At 47.6% G+C, this 14,588-nt stretch overlaps 1 protein-coding gene across 1 annotated transcript in view; it reads left to right on the top strand.

Annotated features, from left to right (window-relative positions):
* Window positions 1–319: 319 nt before the first annotated feature.
* Window positions 320–14,588, top strand: part of DSTYK (dual serine/threonine and tyrosine protein kinase) — a 46,785-nt gene continuing 32,516 nt past the window's right edge. Inside the window, exon 1 of the mRNA XM_039227640.1 lies at window positions 320–1,192. Coding sequence (XP_039083571.1) covers window positions 925–1,192 — 268 coding nt within the window. The 5' untranslated portion in view covers window positions 320–924. The remainder of the gene's footprint in view (window positions 1,193–14,588) is intronic.

The raw sequence follows: 14,588 nt of genomic DNA, 5'->3' as shown, positions 1-14,588 counted from the left end.
CACCGCAAGAAAGATGGGAAAACTCTGTGCCTGGAGAAGAGGGGAAGAGAAAGCAGGAGGGGAAAAAGAGGTGGTTGTTAGGTTTGGTCTCCTTAGTAATTGTGTGCAGGGCTCTTTGGCATTTCTGTCAATAAAAGTCTATATTAGCAGAAGCCAAGTTAAGATAATCAGAACCGGTTTGGAACTGCAAACCTCAACTTCCCCTAACCCAGCCCAGTCCCTTTACTTCCAGAAACCAAGGGAATTCGATTTAAAGCTCTCTGACGACCCTTTCACATCCCCCTTTTCCACACCTGGAGAGAAAGAGGACGCAATATAAACAAGAGCCGTTTCCCTATTTCTAGGGTATTTTCAGCCGATTCCCCAGTATCTACTGTATCCGGAAAGTGAGAACCATTGAGGGTAGCCATGGAGACATTATTGGCCTCAGTCTTGTTTCCTTCCTTCTCTTTGCTATTGAAATCTTCTCTGATTTCACTAAGCGCCCCACTTTTGCTGACGCGGGATTCTGCAGCCTCCTCTGTCTCCTCTCTATGCAGGGCGCGGGAACACGTTTTGAAACGAGGAGAGCGTGTGTGCACAAAAGGGGGCGAGGTTCCACGGGGAGTCAGTCCCGTCCACGGTCTCCAGGTTTCGGAGCCCGCCCCGGCCAGACTACAAGTCCCAGGAGATCCCGCGCAGGGACTGCGCGCCCCAGTCATCCTTCCCTCACTCTCCCGGAGAGTGGAGCTAAAGGTTCCGTTGGCGGCGCACTGCGGATTGGTTTGTTTTCAACGGCGGTGACAGAGGTTGGAAGCCCGGCCGATTGCTGGCGGGGGCGTCAGGGGGTGGATTCCTCCTCCCCGAAGCGCTGGGGGGCGGGGAGGAGGGAAGCGAGGCCAGCGGGCCGGGGACCCAGCAGCCTGGGCAGAGCAGGCTGAGGCGATGGAGGGCGACGGGGTGCCGTGGGCGAGCGAGGCGGTCTCGGGTCCTGGCCCGGGTGGCGGCGGCGGAATGATCCGCGAGCTGTGCCGGGGCTTCGGCCGCTACCGCCGCTACCTGGGCCGGCTGCGGCAGAACCTGCGCGAAACCCAGAAGTTCTTCCGCGACATCAAGTGCTCCCACAACCACAGTTGTCCCTCCTCCCCCACGGGCGGCGGCGGGGCCGAGCTCGGCCCTGCCGGCGACGTCGCCGAGACCGGGCTGCAGGCGGGTAAGGAGGGCAGCCGCGGCGGAGGCAGGGCTGGAGGAGCAAGCCCGAGGGCGGACCGCACCCCTGTCCCTGCAAAACAAGCCGGGAAGGGGCGCAAAGTGGGAGAAGGGCGGCGTGGCCGGGCCCCCGGGCCTGGGCCGGCCGGATCGGCGAGGCCGTGGGCTGGCATCCCCCGGGGCGGGGAGGGGGGGAGTGGGCGGGGGGCGCCCGGAGGCCGGGAGAGGGCGGTGCGCAGGGGCCGGGGGCCTCCGGGGAGGGGGAGGGGGTGAGCGGCTGCGGTCCGAGACCCGCCTGGGGATGGAGGAGTGTAGACGGACGGAGGAAGGGCAGCAGGCAAGGTGCCCGAGGGGGTCAGGGAACTGTAGTGGAGTGTGTGTGTGTGTGTGTGTGTCTGTGATTATGTGAAATGCTTTTGCACGAAAACTCTGAAGAAGTAAGGAGTGTACTGCAAATGGGGCTGGGGTCGCTAAAGGAAATACCTATCTGAGTGCCCGGGTGCCCGAGCGGTTGCTCGTGTTCATGGTGAAGAAGTTAGAGAGGGAAGAGATAGGTGGTGGTGGTGGTGGTGGTGGTTGTCTGGTCCTGAGACTTCGTGACTTGATTCTCCCTGGGTTGTGCTAGAGCCTCTAAAGCACTTAGAATCGTGCAGGGTCTTTGATCTTTCCCAATTTCTTGCTTCCTCTTCAACTGCTTTTGGTGGGGACCCAGAGGGTTTGCTAAGCAGTGCGTCTAATTAGGAAGTGGGTTGGAAGGGAGAAGGGACTGGCGTCCCGCGTGGGCAGGTACGCTGGACAACACAGATAAGTCAGCGCGTTTAATTTACTGATTCTCAAACTTAACTGTGCACTAGCACCAAATTAGCATTAAAAAGGTCTCATGCGATACCCCACAGATGGGGAGTGTCTCATGGGTGGATTCTGAGAATCTAAGCGTAAAACGCCATGGGAGTTTCTGTTGCAAGTGGTCTGCAGGCACACCTGGGGAGGCACAAATGTAGATGCTGTCAGCAAATTTGAACATGAGGTTCAGAGCAGAATGAGTTGTTAACCTCTTCGGAGTTTGTGTGTTGGGTTCTGTATTTTCGAAGTTGCACGTTTGATATCCTCAATTTGTCTGAGACTCCAGAAATGGTGGTAACAGTACGACAGGAGGAATCTGATACGGTCCCAGAGAAAACTATTCCATTTAGTTAGCTTGGATGTAGTAGTGGTTTTGACATCATCTGCCCAGAGGTTTGCTGTTCTGAAAGTGGACCTATAGAGGCTGTCAGGAAACTGGCAAGAAGGGCTAATGTTTTCAGAGATGATCCTCAGAACGCGTACTTTAACCCTCTCCCATAGCAGTGCTTTCTGGCAGCTTTCCTGCTCACAAGTTTTTCTCATAGCTTACCTGAAAGAGTCCACTGTTCTTGTTATTTGATAACAATTATTTATTTTAGAATCGCTACTGGAAAAAAAAAAAAACCTCATCAGGGAGTAGATTCATCGCTGAGAGATGGAGGTTTTCAAGGCACCTGGACAGGCTCCTGTTTTTATTCTTTAAAAGCCAAGTTAAGAAAGACAAATGTACCCTTTGTATTTTGCCTCACTGGCTTTTCTAGTTGACTGCATCACGAACTAATCTTTGCGTATTGTATTTAACTCTCTTCACCTTCTGGAGTCTGTTCATCCGAAACAAAAACCAGGGTAGGGTGCCGATGACTGGACTGGGAACAGTTTGGTTTTGTTCCGTAAAGTGTTTCCATTCTTTTAGGGATGGAGAGTTTTATCATTGGAGGTAAAAATGAGCATCGAGGAAAATCAGTGAGGTGGCGCTTAACTATGTATATTTTCGGAATGGCCATTCCCCCAGCCATTTAGGTAATTGTGTAGAAAGTGGACTAAAACCTTACTCCTTAAAAGACGGCTAGCTCCTGTTTCCTCCTTTTTTCAGGTTATCATTACAAGGTCAAGTCCGCTCAGAGACTGTCTCAGCTTTCTTCTATGAATGTTGGTTTCTGAATAGGAACTTGGAATAGCAAGAGCAAGAACACTGAAAGTTTTTTTTTAATTTACTTTATTTCACCCAACCCCTCACCCACCTCCCCTCTGGCAACCATCAGCTCTGTTTTGTCCCTTTCTTTGCTTATTTGTGTGTGTCTGTGTTTGTGGGTTTCTTAAATTCCACATATGAGTGAAAGGTACACTCAATTCGTAACTTAACAAACTTCTAGAAGGTTTTAATCATGATTTCAGAATAGAAGTGTGCTTCTAGGTTGGAGGTAATGTAGTATTGGAGCAACTGAAGGTCATCTGTTAACTCTTAACTTTTTATTATTCCACGTTTCACCGCAAAGGGGATGGGAAGAACCCCAAAATACTGCTTTCTTATTAATTTTGACAGTTTTGTGTTTATTGGGAGGGGTGGTGGCAGGTTAGAGATTATATAATGGACATGATGTTTTAGAAGCTAAAAAGTAGGTGGAATTGAACTCTTAAAATAGGAGTAGCTTGGCCTGTACAGAGCAAACTGAATTACAAGTGAGATTTCTTTGATTCCATTCCTCCAGTGCTGCATCATTGGCCTTCTTTTCACATAAGTCCAGGGAAAGAGAGTTCCTTTATCTGTTGACTTTCCTCTGTCAGAGGCTTTAGAAGCAATGACATGAAGGCTTTGAGAACTTCTTTGAAAAAAGGCAGAATGGACTGTTACAAAGTAGCACGCGGAAAAGTATTTTTCTTGTTTTGTGATCCAACAGAGTTCTTAGCTGTTGCAACATATCATAGAGGTATGAATTTTAAGAGATTGGAATGACTGGGGGCGCCTGGGTGGCTCAGTCAGTTGGGCGTCCGACTTCGGCTCAGGTAATGATCTCACAGTTCGTGGGTTCGAGCCCCCCGTCGGGCTCTGTGCGGACAGCTCAGAGCCTGGAGCCTGCTTCAGATTCTGTGTCTCCCTCTCTCTCTGCCCCTCCCCTGCTCACGCTTTCTCTCTCTCTCTCTCTCTGAAATAAATTTAAAAAAATTTAAAATTTTTAAAAGAAAAGAGATTGGAATGACTCATATGTGTCTAGTTAGAATGCAGTCTTCTGTGCCGCATTCCTTCAATCCTGTTTCCGCATCACCACTGTGCTGTCAGTTTCCCTGTCTGGAGCGGGAGGTGGGGGGTGGGGATTACATCAGCTGTTATTATTCAATAAACATTTGGTACTTCTCTCTAGGCTTGTTGGGAGTTAATATATGTTGATAGTTGTGTTTAGAACAGTGCCTGGTATCATGCTGTGTATGTATTACACAGTAATATTATTCAATTATTATTCAGTAAAGATTTAAGTACCTGGTATGGGGAACAAAGAATCAAAGACATTGGCCTTGGCCTTAGGTTAGTGGGAATCAATCTTTCCCTTCTATACTTTTCTAGTAAGAAAGAAAAAAGCCTTGTAATGATTATCAATACGGTGCACCTATTATTTGTTTATGCTGGCTGAGGGGTGAAAAGGACTAGGAGTCCTAAAGCCGGTCCTCTAGAAAGGCACAGCCTATCTTCAACCATATACATATGCAACTCCCAAAGCAGAAAGAAAAATGGCACAAAGCTAAGGTATGGCTGGGTTATAGGCATTTGATGTGAGTTGCAGTTCTTATATTTTTAAAAAAGTTTTTTAACGTTTATTCATTTTTTGAGAGAGAGAGAGTGCAAGCAGCAGGGGAGCAGAGAGAGGGAGACACAGAATCCGAAGCAGGCTCCTGGCTCTGGGCTGTCAGCACAGATCCCTACGTGGGGCTCGAACCTATGAACCACGAGATCATGACCTGAGCTGAAGTCAGATGCTTAACTGACTGAGCCACCCAGGCGCCCCACAATTCTTAGATTTTTATAGCTCTTTGCCTTTGGTTAGCAAACAGCTTAGTTCCTTCAACATTTGTTTCCCTCTTTTTTTTCACACCTAGTATAAACCGGGTGCTGATATTTAAAAGAAGAGGAAAAGCACTAGAGTACTGATTTGAAATAGACATTTTTCTTGGACTCCTTAGACAGAAGTTGGTATAGGTAATAACGTTTAAGTGGCAGAATGACATCTGGGAAAGAGACAGGAAAGTGGGCGAGAGGAGATTCCTTATAGCCTCATTTCATGTGGCTGCCTCCTTCATGGGGCTGAGCGGCAGGGAGAGAAGCCGGGTTGTGGGGTGAAACAGTGGAAGACTGGACGGGAGTCTGCTTTCCAGTAGTTTGCCCTGATCTAAAAGAGCTGCCTCAGCTTTTCAGTACAACCCCAGCAGACATGGTGTTGTAATTGTGGTTCTTTATTACTTTTATTAGCCCAAGTGTAATGAAAACTTTCACTTTCTCTCGCAAGTTTCTTCCCGCAGGGAGGCATCACATAGTGGTCGAAAAGCAGGTATAAGCATTTCACTCAGACCTGGTCTCCTGTTGTAGTTCAGCCTCTGAATCACTAGGTGACTTGGGCAAGCTGCTCACCTTTTTTGAGTCTTGGTTTCTTCATCTGTAAAATGATAGATAAAATGCTGTCTATTGTGTGATTCCATCTATGGGAAATGTCCAGAAGAGGCCAATTCAATAAAGATAGGAGGTACAGTGTGATTGCCAGTGGGTGAGGACAGAGGGAAATGAGTGACTGCTGAGGGGTATGGGCTTTCCTTTTGGAGAATGAAAATGTTCTGGAACTAGATAGTGGTGCTGGGTGCACAGGTTTGTGACTATGCTAAAAAAGACTGACTTATACACTCACAGGGTGAGTGTGGATTGCATCTAAATACATCTATACATACATAAAACGGGAGTGCTGATGTCTGCCTGCCAAAGTTGTTGTGACAATCAGAGATGAATACTTTAAAGCACTTAGCACAGGCATACAGTCAGTGTCAAATCGACACGGCTGTTTGTGTGTACGCATGTAGTTGGGGAGCACTGGATCACGAGCCGGAATGTGGTGGGTTCGGGGAAGGATGAGAGCAGTGGAAAGGTGGAAGGGGGGTCCGGAACGGTTTTGAGTTGGAGTGAGATTCAGACCCCCCCCCCCCCCCCCCCCCCCCCCCCCCCCGTCTCTCAACTCCCAGTCAGTTCTGCTTCTGTGACTCGCCCCTTTCCCTTTTCTGACCTGGCCACCAGAATATAAGACACACCCTGGTAGTGGAGAGGTTTTGTTACATGTGAGTCAAAACCCAGGCTGCATCGCTTGCTGCGGAGCCGTAATTGACTCTGGTGGGAGACTTTATCTGATTGAGTCGAGTATAATGTGACAGTACCCACTCTGGCCTCCTTTGCCAGTCTCCGGTCCCTGACGTTGAGGGCACCAGGCCCCAGCTTGCTGATTTTGCTACGCCGGTTCCCTGGGGGGAGGCTGAGAGGAAGCAGCTTCCCCTAAACACAGTAACTCTGTGCACCTTTCCCCTTTGCAGCCCTTCCCTTCCTGATCTTCCTTTCCTAGGATAATGTGTTTCCCATGGCATAGGGCAGCCTGCTCTTAGAAAGGCTTGGATAATTCTGCCTGCCTTTAAAAGACATGATTACCTTCATGATTTACAATATGTGTAGTTTAGTCTTCAATGTCATTACTGATTTCAGTGTACTTGGTTCTTCAGCCTTGCAGGTGGCTTTTAAAGAGCATGGATTTAACCAAAACTCCGCCTGGTCTTTAAGTTTTGGTTTGCTCTGTCTGCTTTCCCAGCACCTCCTTGTCTTTCTTAATGCTTTTATTCTGTGTTTCACTTCCTGCATTAAATGTACTTCTCAAAACCAATCTTTTGGAAATAAAACCTCAAAAAATCTGTTGTTGAAGTAAAGGGGAATATGAACTTCATCTTGCCCTTGTTGCTCGATTCCTATAGGCTCTGGACATGCAGAATGTGTTTTGTTTGTTGGTAGGATTGCTATGGGCCTATTTGTTTTATCCTGTTTACTAGGTTGTGAACCCCTAAGGGTAAAGACTGTGTCTTATTCATCTTTGTATCCCCGCAATGCCTGCCATGATGCTTTGTATAGAATACCTGTTAAGTTATTTTCTCGGAGGGTAGATATTGGAATGATGCTTTTTCCACTTCGGAAGGGCATTTCCCTACCCATGAAAGACAGGGATTTTTGTAGATTTGCCCACATTTTAGTAGCCGGGCCCCTAAAAAAGAACAATGGTGCATTTGAGAGCCAACCGATGAGGCTGGGATACATTCTGTGCTGATACCCAAATGATTTTCATGCCCCAGAGGTTGAGTAGCATACAATCCTAGTAATGGCAGAGCTTCGCCCTGATGAGGGAAGTGAATCCTTACTATTCATTCACTCAACAAATCTTTATTAAGGCCTGACTCAGTACTGGGCACAGAACACAGTGGTGAACCACTGTCCCACTAATTGATGTTATTTCAAGGTGATGTTATGCAAGGAAGGATTAGTGTTTCCTCACATTCCCTCCAGAGGGTTTTCTACAAATTGGTTACCTACTTAACTATTAACTATCTGTGAGGGCATGGGATAAGGCGTATGGAAGTTGTCAGATTAAATGACATTGACAGAAAAAGGAATTGAGATGCTTTACTCACTTCTGACAGAGTTCAGGATAATTAACCCCAACCTGTCTTTGAGGGAGTAATTATAATTGTCGTTTGTATGGCTCAAAAGCAGAATGCATTGGGGCGCTTGGGTGGCTCCTGTCGGTGAAGCGTCTGACTTTTGATCCCAGCTCAGGTCTTGATCTCAGGGTCGTGAGTTCAAGCTCCGCGTTAGGCTCTGCGCGGGGCCTGAGGCCGGCTTAAAAAAAAAAGGGGCGCCTGGGTGGCTTAGTCGGCTAAGCGTCCGACTTTCGCTTAGGTCATGATCTCGCGGTTCGTGAGTTCAAGCCCCGCGTCGGGCTCTGTGTTGACTGCCAGCTCAGAGCCTGGAGCCTGTTTCAGTCTGTGACTCCCTCTCTCTCTGACCCTCCCCTGCTCATGCTGTCTCTCTCTCTCTCTCTCCTAGAAATAAATAAAAAAAACAAAAACAAAACAAAAAAACATTTAAAAAAAAAAGCAGAATGCATTGACTAAGATTATTGTTCAGGTGTCTTTCATCTTCATATCTTTTCTCAGAGCTGACTCAGAGGAAAGCCAGCAAGAAGAACACGAGGTGTGTGGGTGCATGTGGTTTTTTCCTTCACAGTGTCAAGACCTAAGGTGAATTTGCTCCTTACTTCTCATAGGAAAATAGTTCATTTCTAAGGATGAAGGGTTTTGCTTTTTCCATAGCCCAGGGAGTCTAATGGTGTTATTCATAGCAAGGGTGCAGAGGGCGAATCCGTGTGGAAGATGCAGGTTTTCTCTCTGGATTCTCTCAAAGGTCTGACTGGCATCCCCTGTAGGATTTCTAGTCTAAGGATTGGCCACCTGATGCTTGAAAATGGATTCAGTTCTTTGCCAAATGGAGAGTCAGTGTAGCAGCACTGGAGATACGTGCCCCTTGCTTAGAGCCATCAGTCAGCCTCGCTGGGAAAGTCCCCTTATACATGTACCCCTCCAAAGTCCAAACCAAAGCTCTCTGCGGGAAAGTTGGTCCGAGCATGGGGACTCAGTGTCGCCTGTGGGCCCCTGGTTGAAGTGCCCATCACGCATATTGCCTTTTTCTGTCTTCGTTAGCAGGCAGTGTGAACGGTTTGGATGTGTTCCCAGCCTTGTGCCATGCTGCTGTGGGAACCTTTAGACCACAACTCTCTTTGGAGTCGGGCTTTGTGATGTGCTTCCGTTCCCTGGGTGGCGTTCTCTGGGCAGGAAGATGGGAAGTAGGACTTGAGGATTGTTTTGCTTTTCCCTCGTCTAACTAAGAATGCCTCAGAACTGTCCTGAAGAATGATGACAGGTTATGTACTCATAAAAGCCTTTGATTAAAAACACACACACAAAAACCTCACACTTCTTTTTATTTGTTTTTTATTTATGTATTTATTTTTAAATTTATTTTTGAGATAGAGAGGGACAGAATGTGAGCAGGGGAGGGGCAGAGGCGGGGAGACACAGAATCCGAAGCAGGCAGGCTCCAGGCTCTAAGCTGTCAGCACATAGCCTGACATGGGGCTCGGACTCATGAACTGAGATCATGGCCTGGGCTAAAGTCAGATGTTCAACTGACTGAGCCACCCATGTGTTCCACTTCTTTTTATTTTCTAATGTTTTATTTATTTTTTGAGAGAGAGCGAGCAAGCAGGGGAGGGGCACAGAGGGAAGGGGATAGAGGAGCCAAAGCTGGCTCTGAGCTGACAGCACAGAGCCCGATGCGGGGCTGGAACTCGTGAACTACGGATCGTGACCTGAGCTGAAGTTGGATGCTCAACTGACTAAGACACCCAGGTGCCCCTCGCTTCTTTTTTTAAAGATGCTTAACCCTTTTCTTTATTCAGATGTTTTAAAGAAAAAAGTCCAACTTTAGCTTCATCAGATTAAGAACTTTAGTGCCTTATTTATGCTGTACATATTTTATAGCTTAGTGTTTTCTGCCCTTTCCATTTTATATATGGGGAGAGAATTACATTTCCTAAGATTTTTTTTTTTTAATCAAGCCAAACTTTCCAGAGCAAAGACTAAGGCCCTGTCATAACTGCAGCTGTATTCAAGATTAATTTGAATAAAAGCCCACTCTTTATTTAAATTAGAGGGACGGTAACTAAACCAATATGGAGTTAACTTTTTAAAGAATATTCTGTACAACGTACCCTAGCCTTAACTTTTAATATTTTGGTGATATGCCGGGGCGAGGAGGAATGTGGTGGGGTGGGGTGGGGGGACCGGCCAGGAGAGAAAAAGACTGTCTTATTCTTTGGGCACACAAGACCCCACCGGGGGAGTCTACCTTGGTCTCTCCTGATTGAGTAATTGGCCTGCTCTGCTGCCTCCTGTTCTCTGGACAGAAATGGAGTGGTTCTGCCCCTCCAACTTGCAAAAGAGTGTGTGCCTGTGGGACACAGGTGGTTACAGGGGAAGAAGACCTGTACTCCAGAAGAGGGGACGTGGTCCCTACCGCTGAGCAATCAGAAAGAGCCCTGCAGGCAGTGCAAGGTCATGCCTCTTTTTTTTTTTTAATGTTTTATTAATTTTTTTGAGAGAGACAGACACTGTGCACAGGGGAGGGTCAGAGAGAGAGGGGACAGAACCACAGGCAGGCTCCAGGCTCTGAGCTGAGCTGTCAGCACAGAGCCCGACGCAGGGCTCGAACCCATGAACCGTGAGATCATGGCCTGAGCTGAAGTTGGACGTTCAACTTACTGAACCACCCAGGCGCCCCAAGGTCATGCCTCTTTGGGTGGCTTCTTGTTCAGTGAACTGGATGGCTCTGCATAACCTTCAGTGACGTGTCCTGTCCTGGAGCCTGTTTGTCTGTACCGCGTAGCCTTGAGGACTTGGGTTCTAAATCTGATCCTGAACTGCTTACTTAGATTAATGCCTTGAACTCCCCAGACTCAGGGTGAAAGTAAGGGGCAGTGAGGAAACTGTTGCTGCTTCAATTCTGTTATTACTGTATTTGATGTGTTTTTTACCTACTGGGTTTTTTGTTGTTGTTTTGTTTTGGTCCAGTAAAATTCTCTCTCTCCATCCCTTTCCCATGAGGTCCAGAACTAGATACACTTTGCTAGGTACTCTCCTGGCTCATTTAAACACAATTACTTTGAAATAATTTTAAATTTACATAAATGTTGCCAGAACAGTACAAAGAGCTTCTTGTATCCACTTCATGCAGATTCCCCAGTTAAAATATTGCCTTTGTGCTTGCTCATGTTCTCTTTCTCGCTCCCTCACTCTCTCGCTCTCTTTCTCTATTGTGTCTACTCTTTCTCTGAACCTTTTGAAAGCCAACTGTAGGCAGGTTGTCTTCTCTCCTCTGCACACTCCGGGGGCCGCTCTCCCAGGCAAGGACATGCTTCTCCAAACCAGTGTGTAACTCCCCAAGGCAGGAAATTCACTGACTCGGTGCTACCGTCCAGCGCACAGACCTCACGCACGGTTTGCCAACTGTCCCAAGAATCGCTCTTTCTCTTTCCGATTCAGGATCCTATCCAGGAATGTGTGTGTTATGTTAGTTGTCATGTCCCTCAAGACTCCCTTTCCGTGGCATTTATGTCTTCAATAGGTTTAAAGCATAGGCTTTCTGTCCTGTAGGGCGACCGTCAACTCGGATCTGTCTGTTTATCCTCATGATGAGACTCCGGTCAGAGCTTTGAGCAGGACGAAGCATGGAAACGATGGAGGCACCTGATGTCAGCCCCCCGTCCCTGGAGATGTCAGGCTTGGTCGTTCACGGTTGTGTTGGTGTCCTCTGGGTCTTTCCACCTTGAAGTCACTATTTTTTCTCTTTACAGTTGATTAGCCTTTTGTGGGAGGCATTCTAAGTTTTCGCCGAGAATCCTGTTTGCGAAAACACCTCCCTCCACTAGACCTCAGCACCCACTGGCAGCCTCCAGCTACCTCGGGGTGGTCTTCAGGGCCCTCATCGCTTCTGTGGTTCGTAGTTGGTATCCTGTGCTACGGGAGAGTCTCCCTTCTCCTTTTTTGCTTAGCTGTTTATATCAGTGTGGACTTGGACTTGGGAATTTTTTTCCATAGATTATAATCTCTTATCGGTTAAGAGATTTTTTATGCCCAGTTGACCCCGATTTGGTCAGTGAGCCCCCCCCCCCTTCCATTTGAGCCGGTTCCTGTGTCCATTTGACCCTCTCCCACCATGGAGTCATTCTTGATGGTTACCAGGTATAGGAGGCTGTCTCCCAAGTGACGGAAGCTAAGCCCTCTGTGACGCGTGGGGTCGGCTTCGCTCGAGGGACTGCTTCCAACTCTGCATCCCGTAAATTCCAGCTTCAGCTGCCTGCTGCCCGCCTGTTCCCTCTGCAGCACGGCCAGCCTCACAAGCAGCTTTGCCGGGAAGAGAACTTGTCAGCAGGCTGCTAAGTGCAGGCTCTTCGTTTCACAGCTCCCAGGACATGTAAGCTTCTGGGGCCGAAGCCATCTCCCTCTGCCCAGGTGCCAGGACAATCCACTTAAAACCTGGTAGAGTGCCGCGTGGGCGGCTCAGCCAGTTAACTGTCCAACTTTGGCTCAAGTCATGATCTCACACTCGTGAGGTCAAGCCCCACACCCAGCTGTCGGAGCCTGGAGCCTGCTTCGGACTCTGTCTCTGCCCTCTCTGCCCCTCCCCTGCTCATGCACTCAAAAATAAACAAACATTAAAAAAAAAACAAACTTGTTAGAGACCTTACCACGGTCTCTAATAGGATACCTTACTGACATTTCTGCCAGCCCGACTTTGCAGCTTTCAACAAGAGTGTTGGCTCCTTGAGAAGAGGTCAGTCTCGAATCTTCAAAAACCATTTCCTCCAACCTCCATGAACTTGTACTGTTTGGTCCTGAAGATTCCGAGACCAGACTCCCTAGGCATATGTTTTCCTTAAATTCTCCTGTGTTCCTCGTGTCTTCTCTGTAATTCAGAGTCCTTTAAATTGAGCTGAAGAGCAGAGCTTGTTTGGGAATGATAAATAAATGTGTCACGGCAGAATTCTTTTTCTCAGCTCCTGGGATTTTTGTAGCTCAGTACCTTGGAGCTTGGAGTAGAATTTATGGTAGTAGAAAATCTGTATCACATTCATTTCTCAGTTTGGGATTTGCCCTTTTCTCTACTCTTGGCACTTACAGTTCATAGGAAATAAAAATGTCTCACTGCTTATTTGTGGAAATGCAGATTAGTATCACTGATTACTTCAGCAAATTATTAAATCCTCCCATAAAATCCTGTGTATGTCATTCACTTTCAGAGAGGACTACACGTTCAATGTTAAAAATGAGGTGAAGGGACGCCTGGGTGGCTCAGTCCATTGAGCGTCCGACTTTGGCTCAGGTCATGATCTCACGGTTAGTGGGTTCAAGCCCCGCGTTGGGCTCTGTGCTGACAGCTCAGAGCCTGGAGCCTGCTTTGGATTCTGTGTCTCCCTCTCTCTGACCCTCCCCTGCACGCTCGCTCGCTCTCTCTCTCTCTCTCCCTCTCAGAAAAAAATTTAAAAAACAGTAAAAAAAAAAAAAGTGAGGTGAAAACACTTGACCCAATGGAGGGAGATCCTTGGGTACCAGGAGCAAGGACTGCAGTAGTAACTGTTGAGGTCTGAATGGACTCTAAAGCCCTGCCAGCCTTGGGAGTTGCAATAATAGAAGGCAAAGATAGAGTCCATTTCACCTACTCCATGTAGTGCCTTCCCTGCCTTGGCTGGGGACTGCCCCTTTTGCTGGCCTTCGCTAACCTCTTGAGTGTATATTAGCGATCAGAATGGAAGACGGGCAAGGAGCGAGTCGACCTAGATCCCTTGCCATTACTCCAAAAACAATTCAAATAAAGTGCCTGTCCTAATGGGTCACTAGAGAGATAAAACAGGTCATTAGCATTTCTTCCCTCCAATTCTCCGTTTTCATCATAGCCCGAAGCTCAAACGTAAAGGATAATACAAACTGATAAGAGGAGCGTGAAAATTTTCTCTGAAAAGCACCTACCTTTTCTTTTAGAGAAGGGACTCTAGAGATCTTGGGCAGAATAACAACTCTCTTTAAAAGCAGGGGCCGGCTAGTGGGGGGGCTGTGTTGTTCCCCCCCCCCCCCCAAGCTTTCTTTATTCCTCCTGATGTGGGGAAGTTTTCAGAGAGATTCTGTCAGTTCACTTTAAAGCGGGGTCTTGCAATCACCAAATTGTGTTTGGCTCCAAATTGGGAGAAAGGTAGTGGGTGTAGGGGAGGGAAAATTTCTCTTCTGTCCTTCTGGAGTCTTCAGCCAGGCCTAAGGATTAAACTGATGTCAGGGGGTACACAAGAGAAAAGCATACGCATTTTATTACATTGTACATGTTCATGGGAGTCCCCACAAGAGCTGAAGAGCCAAAGAAACAGAGCTGAATGTGTGTGTGTGTATACACTGAATTATACAAAAAGAAGTAAATTATGAAAATGTGACAAGACACAGGGGCTCGAGCTGGAGCAGTTAGTGGTGGAAAAGTAACTAGGAAGATAAGAGGTAGGTTAACAAGGCTTATTTGTACTGATTTTTCTTGGCCTCGACTCCAGGTCTCTGGTGATAAGAACGTGGCTTTCCTCCTGGTATTGTGAGTTCACCCCCATCTGGGGGTTTTATCTCCCACTTTCAGGAAGAAAAAGGGGAGGTCAGAGCGCCCTAAGTCTTGGCTTAGTGAATGTCACTGTGGGGGAGGAAAGTAATTTTTCCTTCGCTCTACTAGGTTCTTGGCCGAGACACCCCTGTCTCAGAGAAGAAGAGCAAACGCATTTAATAACGTGTATACCCCCTGGGGACGGGGGAGAGACCAAGGACAAACTCTCCAAAAAGGCCCACGCCACCACCCTAAACATCTCTCCAGCTAAAAACAAAGATGTTGGGGGTGGGGAGTCCGTTAC

The sequence above is a fragment of the Hyaena hyaena genome, unplaced genomic scaffold (genome assembly GCF_003009895.1).
Source record: "Hyaena hyaena isolate Hyena2069 unplaced genomic scaffold, ASM300989v1 scaffold_28, whole genome shotgun sequence".
NCBI lineage: Eukaryota > Metazoa > Chordata > Mammalia > Carnivora > Hyaenidae > Hyaena > Hyaena hyaena.
Note: the sequence above shows the minus strand (reverse complement) of the source record. Positions and strands in the feature narration are given on the sequence as shown.